Raw genomic sequence first — 22,482 nt, forward strand, 5'->3', positions numbered from 1 at the left:
TTTCCAACAATCCCTCACCTAGGACAATGGGTAGAGATTTTTTTAAAATCCCAAATGTGTGCCTACACTGGGGAATACCATGAAACCTATCCTTACAGTCCATTGCCTTCAAAATCCAAAATAGTGGTACACACTCATTGAACCAGATACAGTGTTGAATATCAAATGCTGCTTGTAGCTGCGAAATCAGCACACCCCTAGTAACTAAAAATGGATACCTTACAATAGGATAGAAATAGCATTCTATAGATATGTCCTCAGCAACATTACTCAGCTAGATTATCCCGGTCTACAGTGTTTGGGGAGTTGCTACATAATCAATGCTTTATTAAACTGTTCTCTGAAGATGTGACTGAGAAAAGATCATAATCTGAACCAGCTGTACTGTTTAATATCATCTCCCAAGGAAGAGGGAGAGGGAAAGGAGAGAGAATAAGAGAGCGAGAGAATCTGTGTAGGGAGGTTATTTAAAATTCTCCCTTCAACCTTACACTCCTATCTTTGATGCGGATGCTTTGTTTTGTTTTGTTTTTCCCTCTGTTGCCTTCCTCTGTCTTGCAGGGTTAAAGAACATAGGACATTTAATTAAAAACAGAAGACTTTAAGAATAGTGATGCCTAAAAGGCAGTGTTTCTATTAAACATTGATCCAGTTCTTCCAGGAAGGACTGTAGAATAAACTCCAGTATTCATGCAACTTTAATGAAAATGCTTCTGAACCCCATTTCCCTCTTTGTGTTTGACTTTCTGTTCAATACCCTGAATATTTCACATCTCTAACACAGTGTCTAGGAAGGCCAAATATTGGAATAGAATTTATAGGAGCCAAAAAATAAGTGTAATAATAACTTACAATAACTACAATAACTTAAAAACTTATGAAGAGATATGAAAATGTCTTCCTTTTTCATTTCATAAGCTAGAAAACTGTCAAGAACAGAAAAAAATTAAAAGATACACAGTCTTAGATATTTATTCTCATTTTCTAAATAGTTTTCTTATTATCAAAAAATATATGTTTTAAAGAAACAACACCCACAAAATTAAAGAAAAAGAAAACTTTCAAAAGCCCACATCTAGAGATAACTAATACCACTGTGAACCTTGTACTGAATGTACATCCAGTCACATGTTCAGAACAGGTCATGTCCACAATTTCACATATAGGTTAATGCGCCACATAGCTCTGAATATATCAAAGGCAAGATGCCCACGTGAACAGCTGCAGCATTTTTAATCGCCACACAGAACTCTACTATGTGCCTGCACCACTAACACAGTGATGGACTATGAACATCTGTCTTTGCACAGGTCTCCCATTTTCCTACTTGCGGTAAGTTCCAAGAAGTGCCTTAATCCAAGGGAATCTATACATCAACACACATTGCCTAAATGCCTTCCAGAAACAAAGAACCTGCAGGACATGACAGTAATCCTTGGCACCACATCCTTGCCAAAGCTGGGTTTGGTCCGCATTATTTTATAGTTGTACACTGCATGTCTTAAGCCCACTGGTCATTTCAAACCATATTTAGGATACTTTTGCTACTCAGAAGCTCTTTATTTTTGTGTAGCAAAAATTACCCCACTTTATTCTACAGTCTGTGCAGCTTACCTATCGTGGTTCAGAAAGTGTTTCTCTGCCTCAAAAGAACCCATATTTTCCTTTTACTACTTTACATTCTTTTACGTTCATACATTTCTAACCACCTACAATTTATTTGAGTATAAAGTGTAATATAAGGATCCTGTTTATTTTCCAAATGGATAGATAACTATCCAAACATTATTTATAAATAACCCCTTCTTCTTTCCACTGATTTGAAATGCTGTCTTTACCATAAACCAAATTACCACAACACAGCTGTGCTAGTTATTACTAGATCTTCTATTCTGTTCTCTTGATGGAATAAATGAATTATTAAGGGATGGATTTAAAATCTACTCCAGTATTCAAAGGACGGACTGCCATTGCCACTGCCAGATTCTGCCTCCACCATTAACTAAGGGCTGTTGTTACTTTAAATAAGGCACTTAACCTCTCAGTGTCTTAGTTTCCTCACGAGTAAATTCGGTATAACAGTACCCACACCACAGGATTTTTTATGGGCCTAAGCTAAATGATAAGCACCATATGTATGTTACTTATCCTGATCATCATCCCCAAAAGTAAACAAAGAGAAAGTTGATCCCTACTTTCAGGAATTTCGAGATCAGTGAAGGAGATAAATATTTAATCAAATGGCCACAAAATTAATGCACAGCAACAAACAACAGGAAACGGGAACCTCATCCAATCTAGCAGTTTAGAGAAAGGGCTTCCAAAAGGTAGCATTTGAATTAAAGGCTAAAGGAGGAGTAGTTGGGACTAGCCCCAAGGTACTGGGAGGATGGGCATGCAATCCTGCCCAGAGGCCTGACCAAAGAACCCCATGTCTGTCTCTTCCCTGCATGCTCCTGCACACCGCACCCTCAGACAATAAATTTGCAAAGCACTGGTTTCTTCTCACCTTCAACTTCTCAGTTTAAATTCACATCCTCAGAGAGACAGTCCATGACCACCCACTTCTAAAACATCAGGCACAAGGCCTTTGATAAAAAAGTAAGGATATAAACCATGTCACACAATCATCTTCGTTCAACAGAAACTATTCAAGCTGGAGATGTCCCAAGATAAATAGCTTCAGTGAAATCCAAGAAGGAGTTCTTTATCCTCAAGACTCTCCTTTCTGAATTAAAATATGTACGTTTCTGTAAAGCCATCAAATGTTCTTTTTTATGTGCAAATAACAGTACCTTTCTCAAATTTGGAATGGTCTCTGCTGGTAAGAGCTTCCAAGGCTGTACCTAATAAACAGCTCTAAACCTTTCTACATGCTGAAGATGTCATCTCTCTCCACAGCACAATGTCAGACATGACCCTATTATTTCGATGTTGCTCTTGTTAACAATGTCTAACTATATATTTTCATGATTACTGGTCTGTCTTATGACTACACTGCCAGTTCCATGAGGACAGGGAATGAGTATTTTATTCCCCTCTCTACACTCAGAACATAGCACAGTGCCTGGCAGGTAATCGATGTAAAGTCTACTATTTATAAGACAGATAGATGCCTAGAGCACAGCGTGAAGGGGAAAACTGGCACTGGGAAGGAAGGGTCAGCTCAGGCAGGCCCCTGAGGATCACTTCTGGTCCTTGCAACCAGAAGCCATTGAAAATTTTCAATATACAGAGGCAGCAAGGACATATTTAGGTCTTGAAAAGATCATTCTGGCTAAAATGTGACCTGAGAGGAGGCCAGAGGGAATGATGAAAGACACATATGGTCAGAGGTTAGACTAGCCTGGGTGCTGGTGGTGGTAAGCCAGGGACTGCCTGGGGAACTCCCACGCCATTCCAAAAACCAACATGACAAGTTCTAATATTTCACAGGGATAGATTAGCCTCAGAAAATTCTACATGACCAATAACCTCAATATAAAATATGAGACTGTACCGAGTAGAAATGAGTCATTGTAATCAGGGAAACCAGAAAGTCAAAATGAGAGTGTAAATTGGAATAGAGCTTATTCCCCACACAGGAGCCCCAGCTCTGAGCAGGGAACGTTAACTAACAACAGTGAAAACAAAGATCCCACGTATTAAATACATCAACTCTATGAACAATATTACAAGGCACAGTGGCTAAAGGCTTCGCACTGACCTATTTGTAACTCAATAACATCATTGTTAATTACTCTCTAATAAAGAATTAGTAATAATATATCGTAAAGCTTTTTTCCCCAAAGTTACCAAAAGGCAACCTCTGAATACTTACTCCTTGCATATGTTGAAGTTCTTTCTAGTGAGAGAAGGGAATTAGGTTCTGTATTTTTAACGGTGTTTTAGGTCAGGGCAGGTCAACTATAGCCATTGCTGCTTGCAGCATTTGGGAAATGTCATCCAAAGTCCCTCCAATGTCCTTGTACTGCTCCTCCCAGCTGTACCCAGCACAAGGGAACCTCTAGCAGTGGCTTAGCCACCAAGAGTCTTGTGATGATCACCATCACAGCTGCAGAAATGCCACGCAAGTTACTGAGCCTCCATTTTCCCATACGTTAAGTGGCTCAGCATCCATATAAGATGTTAAAGCACGTCCACGCTATAAAATACTAAGGTGTCACTCCCCATTCAACAACAAAGAGGGAAAAGTTACTGTTGAGTTTCCAGTTTGAGATGAACATTAGTGAAGCAGTTATCTAAGTAGTTAAAGAGTCAAATCTATTATTTTCCCCAAGTAGATACACAGAGGGCCAACAGAGATACATGAAAAGATGGTTCAGAACCATTAACAATGAGGGAAATGCAAATCAAAGCCAAGTGAAATATCACTCACAACTGTCAAAATGGCTATTATCAAATAAGACAAGAAATAAATGGAGGCAAAGGTATGGAAAAGGGGGAATCCTCATGCACTATTGGGATTTGCAAAGGCAAACTGCTGAGGCCACTGTGGAAAACAATATAAAGGTTCCTCAGAATGTTAAAAATAGAACACCATGTAATTCAGCAATTACACTTTGGCATATGAAGAAATAAAAACACTAACTCAAAAAGGCCTATGTACCCCCATGTTCACTGCGACATTATTTATAACAGTTAAGATATGGAAACAACCTAAGTTTCCATCAACAAATAAAGAAAATGTCACACACACACACACACACACACACACACCCCAGAATATTACTCAGCCATAAAAAAGACTGAAATTTTACCATTTGCAACAACATGGACAGACTGAGGGCATTATGCTAAATGAAGTAAGTCAGAGAAAGACTAATACCGTATGACTCACTTAGACGTGGAATATGGAACAAAAGCAAAAAACCAAGCTCACTGATACACAGAATAGACTGGTAGTTGTCAGAAGTGGGAGATAGGCAAAATGGGTAAGAGAAGTCAAAAGGTACAAACTTTCAGTTATAAAATAAATAGGTCATGGAGCCAGAACATACAGCTTAAGAGAGAATTTATGTTAGTATATTAATATAATATAATATATATTATATATATTATGTTAATATATTAATATAATATAATAATATATTAATATACTAGAGTTAATTTTTTAAAGAGTCAAATCATAATGATCTAATTATTTGACATAATGAATAAAGAACTTTTATTTGGCAGGAGAAATTACTCAAAAGACCTTAATGCTTCTTTCAAAATAGAAGTAATGCTGTACAGAAACACATATCAAAATCAAACTTTAAGAACTTGTAAAAGAAAACTATTATCTATTTGATGTATAAGTAATATAGAACAAATCTTTAATTTTTTTGTTGAGGATGCATGAAGAAGGAAGGAAAAGAAAGAAGTAGGGGGATAGGCGGAGAATGTACTAATTAATTAAGTTTGGGAAATTACATAACCATACCCTGCTGATGTTCAGGCTCTGGAAAGTCCTAAAGCAGAGAAACATGCTTATGTTTGTCTGACCCAATACTTTGCAAACTTATGTGGGCTTGGTATGAGTGTCTCCCCTTCCCCCATGTTCTACCTAATAGAATATTTCATAGAAGACTCTTTGGATAGCAGTCCCTAAAGCTGAGGAGTTGTTCGGGCTTCTTTTTTTTTTTTTTTTTTTTTTTTTAATAATAGGGCTTCTTTTTAAGTAATGTGTGTGGCCCTCCTCAAATCTAATTCAGAGTCTCCATAGCAGGAACCCAGTGAGATGTACAGCCAGGCTGGGGAACCACTTCACATGCAGAGATGCTAGGCTGGGTCAGAACCACCACCAAATGAAGCAGGAGGCAAAGACTGAGCATCTTCAAAGTGATGATGCAGGAAAAGTGAAGTCATCAAGTCTACAGAAGTAGAGGTGCACACTCTTTTTCCAGCCCATGGGTGCTCTGTAACTTAGGACTTCATGGTTCCAACAGGCCACTCAGGAGCTAGAGGAGACTAAGACAAATAAGAATCTATCTTGGGGACACCTGATGTCTGAGGGTCTGATCTTGACCTCTGCCCTGCTTTGATCTCAAGATCATGAGAGCCCCGGGTGGGCTAGGCATGGAGCATACTTTAAAAACAAACAAACAAACAACAAAAAAAACCTATCTTGCATTAAGACAGTTTTTAAATCAAAATAATTTATTGAGTAGCTTCTTAAATGCATTTTAATAACTTGCATTTTAAAATTTATAAATCAAAAACATACCTCATCTGCCACCAGTAATGCCCAATTATGAGACAAGTTTTCTGCAAAACTCGTCTACTCTTAAGAGAGGCACATGAGGACACAGTACAGAATGCACACGTAACAGAGTTCCATTATGTTACCTCGACCTTACCCCCAAAATCACTCTTATATAGTGATCTTTTTAAATGCTGAAATCTATAAAAACTTCAGGGGACCAAACCTGAAGTTTTGCAGAAGATAGAAACATCAGTTTAGCATAGGCTTCTGTCAGATCACTAGGCAAAAAAACAAATTTCTTGAGACAGTCTTCAACTCCCGTTTCTCAACTTCCATGTTAGTGTTGGCTCCAGAAATCTGAAGAGATTCTGCAGAGACTGGAAAAACAAGCTTTACTTCAGAAATGACTTCACAGCCTATTTGTCTCAGCGCTTGAAGCACTTTTCATTGAAGCTATTAAAGAGTGCCAGGCCCCAGAGAAAGCCAGACCATCCATAAAGGCACGCTTGTGCCCAACCAGCAGCCACCCTCGGTGCTCCCGCTGATCTTGCCAGATGTGTCCTCTCTAGGAAGAAGCTGAAAGTGACCTCCCCATCTCACTACTAAGACTGTGCTTCATGGTCATGGTCATTCCATTCTGTTCTATTTTGTCCAAGGTGGAAGGAAGGAGGTATTTTTCCATTCAGGAATTCTTAAACTTTGCATTTTCTGTCCTCAAAAAGAAGCCCACCAGAGTGTCTCCTATCCTCTTAGGGGCCTCCACCTCACCTCATTCTTCCCTGGCATGGCATTGTCTACAGGCCTTTTCCCAAGAAGCTAAGAATTGACAGACTTCTGATATGTAAGGGCTGGAGAATGAGACTGAACATCTTGAACCAAATTACTGAGATTATCTTGCCGAAATACTCGGCAATACTATAGTGTACATGACCTAGCCACCCTTCTTTATGCAAAACACAAAGCTATGACACACTCTTTCCTAAGGATAAGACTGGGGATCTGGGTGAGGAGGGAGTAGCTTTATTTAAAAGAAATGCCAGCAAAAGTCATTAGCAACATTCTTATTTATGAGATTCCTACACTTCTTAGAGAAACAAAAAAAGCAGCCATGCATTCAGAAGAAACCCAGGCAGCACAATTAATTCATGGCTCTCTGAAGAGAAAGGCAGGCATTTTAATACTTTCAAGCTAAATGCCTCATGGAGCAAACACACGTTGGCTTATAGTTTCAGAACTGGCTAGAAACTGGGCTTATTCCCAATCTCTGATATCTGAAAGTTTCTTCTATTCCATATTTTCCTTTTAACCTGAGGAAGGGGGGATGAGAATAAGCACTAAAGATGATAGAGTAGAAGGAAAATTTAGTGATAAACATAATAACTTAAAAAGGTGAGGAACGAAATGTAGAAACACAAATATAGCAACATAGCACAGTGCCTGGTATTGAGTTCTGAGCATATTTAAGCTATGATTTTAGCTCTTCTTTTCCAATATTAGGCCTATTACAAACACATTTTATGGCCTGTTTCTTCCACTTAGCAATAATCATGAACATTCCTTCAGTAATAAATACTGTCCCATAGATAAAAGGCCTTTAAATACTCCATAATACAGACACACCATTATTTACTTTCCCAGTTTGTACCACCTTACATTTACATTGTTTCCAATTTTTTACAATGATAATTATCAAAGTGAAGAACTGTGTACCATGTTTTGCATGTTTAAGCATTTATTTTCTCTAGATAGATTCCTAAAACAAGAGTTACAAAGAAGAGACCTATTGATCCCCTGAAGTGTTTACACTCCCCAGCAAATGAGAATGCCTGTTCTCACACCCTGGGCAACTCAGAATGTTACCATCCTTTTCATCCAGGACGATCTAAACAATGAAAAATGTCACACGTTGCTATTTGATTTCCATGATTTTTAAAAAATGTTTAACTTAATTTTACTTTTTCAGTGTTCCAAGATTCATTGTTTATGCACCACACCTAGTGCTCCATGCAATCCATGCCCTCAAATAATACCCACCAAGCTCATCCAACCCCTCACCCTCCTCCCTCCCAAAACCCTCAGTTTGTTTATCAGAGTCCACTGTCTCTCACGGTTCGTTTCCCCCAATTCACGTTTCCTTTCCTTCTCCTAATGTCCTCCATGTTATTCCTTATGCTCCACAAGTAAGTGAAACCATATGATAATTGACTTTCTCTGCTTGACTTATTTCACTCAGCATAATCTCTTCCAGTCCCGTCCATGCTGATACAAAAGTTGGGTATTCATCCTTTCTGATGGAGGCATAATATTCCGTTATACATATGGACCATATCTTCTTTATCCATTCGTCTGTTGAAGGGCATCTTGGCTCTTTCCACAGTTTGGCAACTATGGCCATTGCTGCTGTGAACACTGGGGTACAGATGGCCCTTCTTTTCACTGCCTCTGTATCTTTGGGGTAAATACCCAGTAGTGCAATTGCAGGGTCATAAGACAGCTCTATTTTTAAGTTGCTAAGGAATCTCCACACTGTTTTCCAAAGTGGCTGCACCAACTTGCATTCCCACCAACAGTGTAAGAGGTGTCTTATTAATTTTTGCCATTCTAACTGGTGTAAGGTCATATCTCAAAGTGGTTTTGATTCAAATTCCCCTGATGGCTAATGATGATGAACATTTTTTTCATGTGTCTGTTAGCCATTTGTATGTCTTCTTTGGAGAACTGTCTGTTCATGTCTTCTGCCCATTTTTTTGACATGATTATCTGTTTTTTGAGGGTGTTGAATTTGAGGAGTTCTTTATAGATCTTGGATATCAGCCTTTTATCTATACTGGTCATTCACAAATATCTTATTTCGTGGGTTGCCTCTTTGATGTTTATGTTTGTATCCTGGCTACCTGTAGTTCTTTCATGTATTGCCTTTCCATTTTCTTTTCTAATTTTTCTACTAAGGTATTTATCTTTATCTTACTGTTTACTCAGGGCTTTTAGATATTTCGTAGTTTGACACTTAAGACTGGAATAGGACTCAGAGTTGGGAATTACTGGCAGTTATTGGCTCTGAAACCAGCCGGCCTAGATTAAATCCTGGCTCTGCCACTGAAGCTTTATAACGCTGGGTAACTTCCCCTCTCTGAGCTCCAGTTATAAAATGGGAATAATAACATGGCAATCACTTAGGGCTGCTATGTATAAGTAGTTGATGAGTTAAAGTATTACCTAGCCATGCCAGCCATATTTACAGTTAGGAAAGTTTATTTTAAACCTACAATTTTATGAGGACATGTCTTAATTTAATTTTTAAATTAACTCTTAAAAATATATGATGCATTTTTAAGCAGAATAAGCAGATGAAAAATTGATGTAGAGGAGAACCCCTTTTAAATACATAAAAGCACAGATAAATAGAAAACAAGAAACAAGCTGAATGCTCACTATGGTACCCCAGGCATTGGGGACACAGCGAAGAACAGCAAAGACAGAGTCCCCTTCTCTATATCCACCCTGGGAGATACCAACAAGAAAATAATAGGTGCTTGCAGTGCAACAGCCAAGCACTACACTTGAAAGAAGTATAATGGGCAATTTTCACTACACGTGGAAGGGCGTGTGAGCCATACCAAAAGAGGCAAAGACAAATCTCCGAGGGAACAGCAAGCTGAGACTATAACGAGGAGTAGCGATTAGTCAAGCACAAAGTGGAAAAGAAGGAAAGGGGATTTCTAAGAAGAGTCAGCATGGTCTAAGGCTCAAAGGCAAGAGAAGCTTGTGTGGAACAAAGCAGTAAAAGCTAAGCACACGCAGAAAGAGCTGTGAGCAAAGAGACTAGACTGGTTAACAGGGGTCAAGCCACACTCCACACTCCTTAATAGTACTCACGTTCTGTGCTAGAAGCCGTAAGAAGCCACTGAAGAATTTTAAGCAGAGGAGCAACATTGGATTTGCTCTTTAAAAATGTTAGAAGTGGGGCGCCTGGGTGGCTCAGTGGGTTAAGCCGCTGCCTTTGGCTCAGGTCATGATCTCAGGGTCCTGGGATCGAGTCCCGCATCGGGCTCTCTGCTCAGCAGGGAGCCTGCTTCCTCCTCTCTCTCTCTCTCTGCCTGCCTCTCTGCCTACTTGTGATCTCCCTCTGTCAAATAAATAAATAAAATCTTTAAAAAAAAAATGTTAGAAGTGTTAGAGACACTTAGGTAATGAATCAAAGAACAAGACCAAAGCATAAAATGTCAGAACCTAAACTCATGCTCAAGACCAAATTACCTCAGCCGTGGAACTCAGCGACAGCTACAAGTTGCCATCAAGTGACCAGTGACTTGTCTGAGGTCTCATGGACCCTTAGAATGGGAAAATAGTAAGATCTGAAGTCTCTGAGCTTTCAATTCTGGGCTCCTGCTGACCACGCACTATATAGCTTCACAGTGAGTGGCCTTTCACCATTTCCTAAAGGATTTCAAGATCTTCTCTTGAAGTACACCTCTGCCTCCCTTCCGAACATTAGGCACAGAACAGGTGACTCAGTGCTGCTCTAAGCAAGTGACCTTTTAGAATCCATAATCAAATCCCCTGTCATGGGCAGAAAATTTCTTGATAGGCCAAAAATAGCCAATCTTTTAAATAGTCAAATTGTGGGAGGGGGCACATTTTGAACAATACCATTGGTGAAGACTTATATCCTTAATAACTCTGACTCCCTCAATTCACTTTCTTCTTCTTTCAGTTATTCTGATTTAGCAAGGGACAAAGTCTTGTCTTACATGTGTTAATCTTTTTTTTTTTTTAAAGTAAAAGCAGAATAAACTTCAAGCTCACAGATTTACTCCAGCAAGAGTATCTAGGGTTTAACAATTTTTGTATGATAACTCCTATAGTTCTATTTATGAAAAGTGATAGTGGTTTTTCTATTTATGAAAATGATACAATGATTCATTTTTAAAGTAAAGTCAATAATGTAAAGATGACTACAGATGCCCAAAATTCGTGAAGATAAAACCAAGTAACAAATTTGGGGGACAAATTACTTCACCCTAACCATATGAAAAGAGTCTACAAAAGTTGACTGCCTAAATTCACTTGAATAATTCATGGCAGCAACCGGCAGACACAGTGACATCAGACACCAAGAATTTAGATTATAAAAGGCCAATCAACACATACCACAAGATATCAGCATAATTTATTGCCTCATAAAAGTAGAGTAATAATCACCAAATTTAGACAAATGTACTGATCGATCTTATGATAAGCTGTTTAAGACACATCCTTCACTTAAGGAAGTTTATGGTAAAAATGGATCAAAATTCATTAAGTGTGTACATGTGAGACATAAAAAGTTGAAAGAGCTTGTAAAGAATGAATAAAATGCATCTAAATTGTTCAAGTATTTCATGATCATGTAACTTTTATGAATGATGACAACCTTTCCCTGCTTCTGTTGCAGATAGGAAAAAGCTGATGTCCATGTCTACAAACAGAAATTTAGAGAAGAGATGAATGACGAGCACTGTGGTATCTCTCAGAAAAATATGGACTGGGTTTAAGGTGAAGGTAATAACCAAAAACAGTTGAAAATCAAAAGATTTTGGATTTGTGAGTTTCAAAGGGACTGAAGATGAACAGAGGGTGGTGGATGAGATGACCAGGAAAGAGCTTCATGAAAAACAATTATGTTTGTTAAACTTAAAGGGGAACAAGAGACACAATTAAGCTGCAGGGCTGAACATAAGAAGCAGAGCAGAATCCCCAGATAACAGTATATCACCTTTCATGAATAAAACCTTGATGATGGTATTAGTGAGGAATCTCTCCAGAAAGTACTTACGTTAGTCAGTCTACAAACATGATGGAGGAAAGCCACAGCAAGCAAAGAGTTGGGTTTGTAGGTCTTGCCTAGAAATAGTCACTAAAGCAGTTTAATAAATAACAAAAATGTGTCCAACAAGCCACCATACACAGCATTCACTCAACATAAAGCAATACACCAGGGTCACTTCGGGAGGCAGCAAATGCAGAGAATGGGAGTGAAAGCTATTCCCACTCTGTAATCAATTCCAACAAGATGCTTCACCTTCAGGTTACTTCATCACAAGAGCAAGCCTGACTCTTCTTTCCCCAGCCAAGCTGCTCAACTGACACACATCCTTACAGGACATCTGAAGGTGCCAGACCTCATCCTTTCCAAAACACGCCTGGCACTGTCTACCAGCTGCACTGAGAAAAATCATTCAGGGCTAGGGATCTGCAAATCATGTCCAAGAGCATGGAAATGACATATCACAGACAAACAACACAAAGTGTGCCACATGCACCTGCAATCCTCAATCACTTAATGAACAGCTTCTCATTACCATGTAGCTGTTTCATATGCCCATACTCAATAAGGGCATTTCATTTGTGTCTGTTGTCACAGGCCTTCCTCAAGCACAGAAACAGATGTAGGATGAACAGCCAACCTCTCTACTCTCACTAACAAATCCCTGATGCTTTGATGGAGACTAATAATTCCAAAAGCTCCTCCATGTTCCACAATCTCTCCACTCCAAGGTCAACGGAGCTGTCACTGTAGCACCAGGCTAAGGGGCTGCTCAGAAAGTAATTAACAGCCTCACTGTTTACAACTGATGAAGAAACACAAAAAGAAGCATGTGTTTCATCAGAGAAAAACATCTAAATATCAAAAAACCTAAACACTGAAGGGGGAAAAATCTATTAAATATAAAATGTATTTAAAAAGGCATATGAAACACTGAACCTAATGGAATAAGAAAAGTTGATTCTGAAAATCATACTTAAATTGTATGTGTATTTTGTATACATATATGTGTGTATACACATACACACATACAATGAGCACACATGCAAACAAGTGTATTATAGGCGCAAGAGACAGCAAAGCCTTCTAGCTTTCTATCAACACTCACTTCTACATTCTGGGTACACAGTTTGACTAGTTTCCAGCCTCATCCCTTCCTCGCTTGCACTTAGGGGCTCCAAAGTTTGGCTATGTTATAAATTCCAGGCAACTGAACATAAACAGGAGTGACTGTTTTGTTCTATTAACTCTCTGTTGCTGCATAACAAATTATTACACACTTAGCAGCTTAGAAACTATAGCCGTTTATTAGCTCACAGTTCTACAGGTCAAAAGTCCGGGCCAGCATCATTGGGTTCTCCTCTTAGGGCCTCACAAGACCAAAATCAAGGCAACAGTTAGATAGGGCTCCTATCCCCAGACATTGGGAAAGAATTCTCTTTCATTCAGGTTGTTGGCAGAATCCCGTTCCTTAAGTCTGTGGGTCTAAGGTCTCTGTTTTCTTGCTGGTTGCTATCTTGGGGCTTCTGGGTGGCTCAGGGTGTTAAGCGTCTCCCTTTGGCTCAGGTCATGATCCCAGAATCTTGAGATCAAGTCCCGTATTGGGCTCCCTGCTCAGTGGGGAGTCTGCTTCTCCCTGTGCCTGCTGCTCCCTTTGCTTATGCTCTCTTTCACTCTCTCTCTGGCAAATAAACAAAACTTTTTTTATAAAATTAAATTAAATTAAATTAAAAAATTAAAGCTGCTTTCTACTCCTGGAGGCTGAGCACATTCCTTCTCACATGGGGCTCCATCTTTAACGGCAATAGCACGTCTGACGTCCTTCTCATGCTTCCAATCTTTTGGACTTCCCCTTCCACTATCAGCCAGAGAAAATGCTCTGCTTTTAACGGGCTTATGTGATTGGATTAATCCTAAACATATAATCTCCCTCTTCCCATACTAGAGTAACAATTTCAGGAGGGACATCTTTTCAAAATGAAAGGATGAGTTGCAGTCAAAGAGGAGGTGACAATACAAGAGGGAAGGTCACTGAGGATCTTAGCATCTGCCTACCACACTCTCCTTCCAGTCCTGGCCCAGAGAAATCTCCCATGCTCCTTCCAACATAGTCTCTCCCTTTGGCTATCTTGAAAACTATGTGTTAAAGATGGAAGGACACTGCCCCCCTGCCAACGCCAGTCATCCTGGATCCCTGAAGCAAATAATGAGGGAAAAAAACCAAAACAAAACAAAAAGAGCTCTGAGCAATACACATCCCTTAAGACTTCTTGGTTAAACCAAAGCACAAGGCACTCTTGCAAAGCTCAGATGAACACAACCAAACTCACAGGATGAAAAAACATATGAAAAAGATCTACTGGATCAACGGAAACCAAAAGCATTCCAAAGCAGTAACCAGCAGAGGGAATGACAATAGGAAAACAAATGAGAAGTTTCCTAAGTTCCCGAAGGAATTCTATGGCTCAAATCGGCCATGAGCTGGGGGAGTACTGAAAAGCTTGTAACTGTAAAGCCATCCACAAATATGAAACAAACAGGAAGCCCACTAAAGAAGCTCTGCTGCTCCCACAGAGGCCACACTCCTTGGCACCCTCTTTAGATCTGGCCAGACAGAAGAAAGAACAAAAGAGTTCTTCCTGACTGCAGAACCAGGGTAAAACCAAGGAACTCCCTCTATTCTAGGGGTTGGGGATTTACAGTGCTTAGCCATGTGACCTCACCATATGGACAATACCTGCCAGGACTGCCATTCTTGCCCTCCCCAAATGGGAGTGCTTGCTATGGACAATATTTCCTGAACATTAAAAAGCACAACAGACTAGCCGCATGTGCCCAGCAAGTATTGTGCTTTGACACTGAGGTATTTCTTAGCACTATGGAACTGCTCCAATTAAGATCTATAGGGAAAGTTCAGTTTGAATTATAAGAAGGACATGTATATTTCTTTCAGAAATCATTATTCAGAAGAGGCCACAAAATACTGCCTAGTGGTCCTCCAGAGACCTGAGCATCTAAGCAAACAACCCAGGAGCCAGCTGGTTCTCACAAATTATAGAAAGCTTCTCCACAGTCATCCATATCATACATAATCTGACCTGGGGCTGGGGAGAAGGAGGTGAGAGCAAAGCAACCAGACTATCATATTCAAATTTAGAAGTTGTACTAAATGTAAAATCTTCATAAACAGTAAATTTATTTCCTGAAGCATCAGACTCAGCTGATGATTTAGTGTAATTTGAAAATATTTTATCGATAGTCTGCAAGAACACTTGACAGGGCCTCACAAGCATGGCATTTTAATAGGGACAGCTATAGCTCTCTTCTTAGTCTTCATTTTCCATTATATACCACATAAATCACTTTTAAACATTTGAACTCCAAAGAGATTAGGGCAATAAAGAATATCTAAATCAAAAAAATAAAATAAAATAAAACTGGGAAAGGTTGTCCTGTAAAATTATAATTGTTCATATTTTGTTTCTTGCTGCCTTAACAACCCCACATACACAAGCTGTGAGCAACCCACCCAGGTGACCAAGTCTATCACTGTGATAAGGTGGGCCTCAACACAAGTTCCTTTCTCTGCCTGTCCCTAAGACCTAGTAACATTCAAATACACCAAGGAAATCCCCTCTACCTTCTCTTCAGTACTCTACCCTGACTCCAATAAAACCCCTTACCCACTCGTCTTCACACTCTCTCTTTGCTCCCCACCTGCTGGGCTGAGCCCACTCCCTTGGCCCTCCTCCTATGCGGCCCCCTCAGTATAGAGGAATTCTGTCTCCCTAAAACCTGTGAGTTTAATAAACTTCATTATCCTGAGCCTCTCCTGTGTCCTCTCTTGGTGCCACACACAGAACAAAACAAGGGTACAAAGGATCAAAAGAATAGAAAGGAAAAAAAGAGAAGTCAAAGAAATCTTCTGATTTCTTATCCTCCAGAATCTTGCCCACCTGGCCCTAACTTCCGAAGGAAAGCCCCACTCCTTTAAACTCTGGAGCTATTCTTAAACTCCACCTCCCCAATTTTCCTTATTCACTTCTCAAGGAGTCCTGCCTTCCTCTCTCACTTCCTCAAGGTACCAACTCTAGCGAAAGCCTTGGGGTGGCGTGAAGCCCTGGAAGTATGAATGCAGCGCAAGGTGCTTGGCACAATGGACCCTGCTTTGCAAGCTTAAGTCCCCAACCTCATGCCCCAACATTAAGTCCCTCCCTCCCACATGATATTTCTCCTCAAAACATTAACCATTTTCCCCAACCAAGTCTTGATGGTATTTTCAAGGATATTTCTAATTAATCTGGGAGGTACCCAAAAATTTTTCAAGTAGACTGAAACCAAAACTCACATAAATTTAAAACATTAAAGAATGGAGCACTTGGGTGGCTCAGATGTTTAAGTGGCCAGCTCTCGATTTTGGCTCAAGTCCTGATCTTGGGGTTCTGGGATGGAGCCCAAGGTCGGGCTCTGAGCTCAGTGAGGAGTCGGCTTGGAGATTCTCTCTCTCACTCTGTCCCACCCCTTGGCATGCACAAAGGCACACACTCGTGTGCTTTCCCTCTCTCAAGTAAACAAATAAATCTTAAAAAAAAAAACAAAAAAACACTAAAGAATCACTGTGGGGAAAAAGGCTTGCAAAAATTGTAACTGTGTCAACAACAAAAACTTGACCAAGAAGCATCTCATTCTCAAGGGAAATTACTTTCAGCAGCCACTTTCATTTCAAATCCTACCACATATCCATTTGCCAAGTGTATCAGTAAGTTAGAGCTCATTGACTACTTTTTTTTTTTTTAACATGGTTCAAGTTATCCTTATTATGCAAGCATGGCACTCTCACAGACATTATCTCATTCAGTCCTCTGGAAAGGTTTCTTTTTACATTTGATTGCCCCTAAAATTAGTTCAGAGAAGACTGCATTTTGAACAGGTATTCTGAAGCCCAGTAATAGAATGGATGCAGTGACTGTTATTGTAAGAACTGCCCCCATTCTCTCTTCATGACATGGTCAATTTATTACAAAGCATTTTTACTTTGGTGGAGGAAAAGGGTGGGATAAGAATTAAGAAGTCCTTTAAGAAGCTGATGATAGGCTAAAAGCCCTCTCCCTCAGAAAAAAATGCACATACAAAAAGTGGCATATAATTTTAGAGAATACATGGGCCCTCCGCAGGCTATTATGGGCACCAGGCTAAGAACCTGATGAAGAGTGCAGGTATAGAAACCCTGTGTCAACCAATAAATCCTACTTGAGATTTTGAAGGCGGCAGAGACTTTACTGCTTAACACAGGCAGTTAAGGCACTGACAACCACTGACAAAGTTAGACCTAATTATATATTTAATTAAATATATATTAAAACTAACATATAAGATATACAATATTAAATAATGTTAAAGATTAAATATATGTTAAATATGCAATTAAATATCTTAAGTTTGAAGTCTCACCAAATCAATAAATGCATAAACAGATTTATGCAACATTCTCCAGAGCAAAGCACCTCTATAAAATACAGCATTTTAAATGTGATGAAAGCATGAAAAAATTAAACAGAAAGGCTTAAAATACCAATGTAATTAAAATTTTCCAGTTGAGGGACGCCTGGGTGGCTCAGTTGGTTAAGCCGCTGCCAAGATCCTAGGATCAAGTCCTGCATCAGGCTCCTTGCTCGGCAGGGAGCCTGCTTCTCTCGCTGCCTCTGCCTGCCTCTCTGCCTGCTTTTGTGTACTCTCTCTCTCTATCTCTGGCAAATAAATAAAATCTTAAAAAAAAATTTCCAGTTGATGAATCTGAGTGGGACAATAATCATGCACCAGCCTGTATCATAACATAGAGCCTAACCAAATAGGAGTTATATCATTAAAGAAACAGAAAGGGGCACCGGAATGGTTCAGTTGGTTAAGCGCCCCACTCTTGGTTTCAGCTCAGGTCATGATCTGATTGGTAGAGGGATTATGCCCCATGTCAGGCTCCACGGTCAGTAGAGAGTCTGCTTGAAGATTCTCTCCCTCTGCCCCTCCCCACTATTTGTGCGAGCTCTAAAATAAATAAATCTTGAAAGAAAGAAAAAATAGAAGATATATAGTCTATAATAGGTATATATCCTAACCAAACTCATTGAAAGGAAGAAAGCATATATCATTCAATGCAAAAGAAAGTTTTTATTTATAGACTGAATTGTCCTTTTAATGTTAAAGACAATATTTAGAAAAACACTGTGGTGAATCCTTTCATGCAAATAATGGCTATTAATGGGTTGTACTATATTCCCCCCACTTCCAAACACTTCCTATATTTAAATCTTAATTCCCAATACCTCAGAATACGACCTTATTTGGAAATAGGGTCATTGCCAACATAATTACTTGAGCTAAGATGAGATCATACTGGTGCAGGGTGGGCCTTCAATCCAATATGGCTGGTCCTTTGAGAAAGTGGAAAGAAATTTGTACAAAGAAAGAAAACCATGCTAACTGGAAAACAGAGATCAGTGTGATGTGCAAAGAAACCAAGAAAAGCCACAGATTGCCAACAAACTACTAGAAGTTAGGAAGGAAGCCTGACACAGACTCCTGCCTAGGGCCTTCAGAGGGAACATGGCCTTTCTGTCACCTTCATCGAGACTCCAAAAGGGTGAGACAATAAATTTCTGTTGTTTAAGGCAGTCAAATTGATACCTTGTTACAGCAGCTCTAAAGAACTAACACAATGACCTAATAAATTTTACTCTGTAACAAACTTTCCTCTGTTACTATAAAGCAAGTTATGTTTACTATAAATGCTTGATAAAGTAAAAAAAAAAAAAAAAAAGTATTGATTTTTATAAAAACAGCATGTTAATTGGAACCAGACAGCTATTTTTAACTGATATGCTGCCAGTTTAAACCAAGTGAAAAAACTTAACATTATTCATGTCAAAATGAAACCTTAATGTGAGTAAAACTCACTAAAAGTAGAATAATACATGTTCATTTGCCCTACTTTACAGTAAAAAAAGTACCCTATTTATTGTAATTGCATAATAAATTATATCTATAAGCAATAAAGTAACAAGGTTTATTAAAGTAAAATGAAGATCAATTTTTACTGTTCATATATTCTCCAGCTGAAAGACTTTTCCACTCTAATAAATTATCCTTAGCAAAAGCATTTTTTTTCACCTCCAAATATCAAAGATGTTAAAAATAACTGTCAGCAACAAAGTAGAAAAAATCAGTTCTAAACCAAGAAAACAGTCCTGACACATCTTATCCGAGATTTCAAATTAGTGGGCAAACACCAAAGGTATAGTGCTTTATCAATACAAATACCATTCCACACTATCGTAGGCAAAACACTCAATTTCACAGAAATAAATGTTTACCTGAAGAGGGGCCTTCCACTTAAGAACAGTGACCATATAATCTAGCATATCTGTTCTCAAAAGGAAACAATTCTAGGGGCAAAGCTTACTTTGTAGATAAGATCAGGTTCATGGAGCTGGGAATGGGAAAATGGCTTAAAAAAATAGACATGGCTATGTCCCCTAATACCTGTCACAGGCAAACAGTAGGGCTGGCTTTACACACCCTTCAAATACACATATATGCACAGGAAGAATAACCTTTGCCTGGGACTTTCTAAGATTATGCTCCATTAAGTTATGGATAAGATATTGTGTGTTATTTCATTTCTAAAATGAAAGGCTTTTACTAAAAGAAAATGACTCAGTGATTCTGCATTCGAATCAGATGTGATAAATACTAATCTTGTCACAAGCAGACCTCCTCCAACAATCTAAGAAGTCCTTTCATACCACAATTCTAGTTTCTAGTTTCAATTCTAAACTTCACTGTTATATACAACTTCAGGATCTGGCAGAAATGTAGTCATCTGATTTGTTTTGTTAAGGTAGCAAAACTAAAAAGTCTAGCTTCCATAATTTCCTCATGTGTCATCATTACTAATATAAGGGATAGTATTTTATACTAGTGAAATTACCCTTAACATTAATAACATTTATTGAACAGTTTCTATGTGTGTTCTACAAACTTATTTATATCCACACCAATTCTAGAAAATGGATATTAACCCCATTATCAAGGACACATTCAAAACTTCAGTAACTTGCTCAAGAACACTGACAGCAGAGGTGGGGTCAAGCCTTAACCTTTGCCAAGGTTCCTAACTGCCTTTTGGGGCACCAGGATTTGCAAACGAAGTCTTCAGAATCAACGTGAAGAAGGGATGTGGTGTTGGTAAATTTAGTGCTCAGGTCTGCTTTAGAGAAGTGAAAGGTACCTGAAATTAAAAAGGTCAGTGACTTCAAAGGAGTCCTGCCTGAGAATTTATGGCAGTACATGCGCTGGTACTATAAACCTGAAGGAATTCAAACTATCAAGGCCTTCCATATTACACGAACAATCTTTTTACAAATATATTTACAAACATCTGTTCTAGAGGACTCAAAAAGCCAAGTGTAAAAGCAAAAATAATTACATTAGTGCCTATTTTTCCTGAAATCATCTTGGTTTTTCCATATCTCCCAAACTAACAGATAAAACTGATTCTACAAAAGCAAGTCTACGGTGATACAGATAACATGTTCATGTATGTGAGATAAATTTCATGCTGCATCTGTCCCCCTAACTTATCCAAGGTTCTGTAAAACATAACCCTCACCTCTTCTGAATGTGGTTTAAAATAGGGTTGTTACTGTGGTAGCCTGGGGAACACCTCAGTACTTCTGAGAAGTTATGAGAAAACTCACTATTAATGAAGACTAATCTATGAAAAAAAATTAAAGCTAAATGATGAGAAATATTTAAAGAAATCAACAAAGTCCTTAGCTAAAGGTCCCCTGAACTAGAACTGTTTCAGAAGGGTTAAAAATAACAACAAAAAAATAGTAACCATCCTCATTACATAAGAAATAGGTCACATTATAAGTATGCATTTATCTTCCCTATGTAAAATTCTTCAACAGAGCCCAAGGAGATTTCGAGTATTAGAATCTGAATTAAATAAGTTGTAATAGCTTATTAATCCCACAGAGAAATATGGGCACATTCGAGCTGTAAAAGGCTCACGAAAAATAATACTCAGAAATAAATGATGATTTGATTATGTTAAGGCTATAAATCCAATGGGAAATGGTCAAGCTTCGGCCTCAAAGGAGTTTCACCCCGAGTTCTCCAAGGAAAAGTTAATGCATGAGGTTCCCAGAAGGACGCCCCATCCTCCCACTGCTCTGGAGCCTGGGGACAACATGGAAGGACAGATTCAGAAACTACAGTGGAAGAGCGCAGACCGCGGACATCACCGCAGTCACCCCCAGTGCCGGCCACGGCTCGTGCCAGCACATCCCGGGACGGCTGGGGGCACCAACACCGCAAGGTCACCGGGTTAAGAGACGACTTTACATAATCTCCCGCCGCGCCTCTGGGGCACCTGCACGCCGGGGCGACCGTGCAGTCGCGGTCCCCTCCCAGCCGCTCCCGCTCCCGCGCGGGGCGGTGCGGGGGCGGTGCGGGGGCGGCGCGCGGGGCGACAAGGCAGGACGCCAGGGACTCGCGGGCGTCCGCAGCGCCTCACCCAGCCCGGGGTGGGGGGCGGAGGGCGGGCTCCCAGCCCCTGGACGCCCCCGGGCCGCCGCCGCCGCCGCGGCGGGCGGGGCGGGCGACGCGGAGCGCGGCGACGGCGAGCTGGGCACAGGCCGGGGTCCCCGCGCTCCCCGCCGGCCGCAGGCTGCGAGCGCGCCCCTCGCGGCTCCGTCCGGGACCGCCCCGCGGCGCACCTGTCAGGCGCCTTACCTGAGTGGCTTTGTGGAATTGCTTCTTGAGCCCGGCCACCGACATGGTGCGGGGGTCGGGCGGGCGGCTGCGGCTGCGGGTGTCGGAAAGAGGCGGCGGCGGAGCCGGACAGGAGGGCCGAGCTGTGCGGCGCGCTCGCCGGGCGGCCGCTTGTCTTGCCGCCGCCGGGGCTGTGGGCGCGGGGGCGCGGAGCGGCGCGGGACGCGGGCTCGTGCGGAGAGACACCCTGACGTCAGGAGCGGGTGATGCGGCCTCTTAAAGGGGACGCGGGAAGCCCCGCCCCGAGCGCGGGGCCGGCGGGGCAGGTGCTGCGGCAAGCGCTACCTGTGCGCCTACCGCGGAGGTCCGGCACCGCGGCGCCCTCGTGGACCCGCCGCCCGCTTAGAGCGCCAAGGGCGTTCCCTCGGCCCGGCAGTGTGGTTTGTGCCCCCGCGCACTGCGGACCGGTCGCTGCAGCTCTGCAGCCCAAGCATGGGCACGACTCAGGTGACTTGCTGGGCTTCCAGGTAGCCGCAGTGGCACTGCCTGAAGCTGGCCCATCTGCCCTTTGAGCCTGGCCTCTCTGCAGCTGGGAAAGGAGGCGTTTTTTCTGGGGTAATGAATAAGTCATTGCTCCTTCTCGCCTTGCGCCCACTTGGTCACAGAAAACATTTTCTGTCCTGGTTCCTGGTTTCAGTATCTCCTAAGCCTCCAC

At 40.7% G+C, this 22,482-nt stretch overlaps 1 protein-coding gene across 1 annotated transcript in view; it reads right to left on the reverse strand.

The window, feature by feature from the left end:
* SH3GL2 (SH3 domain containing GRB2 like 2, endophilin A1) overlaps positions 1–22,197 on the reverse strand; it is a 219,491-nt gene extending 197,294 nt beyond the window's left edge. The window contains exon 1 of the mRNA XM_059141999.1: positions 21,789–22,197. Within this exon, the coding sequence (XP_058997982.1) occupies positions 21,789–21,833 (45 nt within the window). The 5' untranslated portion in view covers positions 21,834–22,197. The remainder of the gene's footprint in view (positions 1–21,788) is intronic.
* Positions 22,198–22,482: the final 285 nt, after the last annotated feature.

Source organism: Mustela lutreola, chromosome 12, assembly GCF_030435805.1.
Source record: "Mustela lutreola isolate mMusLut2 chromosome 12, mMusLut2.pri, whole genome shotgun sequence".
Lineage (NCBI taxonomy): Eukaryota > Metazoa > Chordata > Mammalia > Carnivora > Mustelidae > Mustela > Mustela lutreola.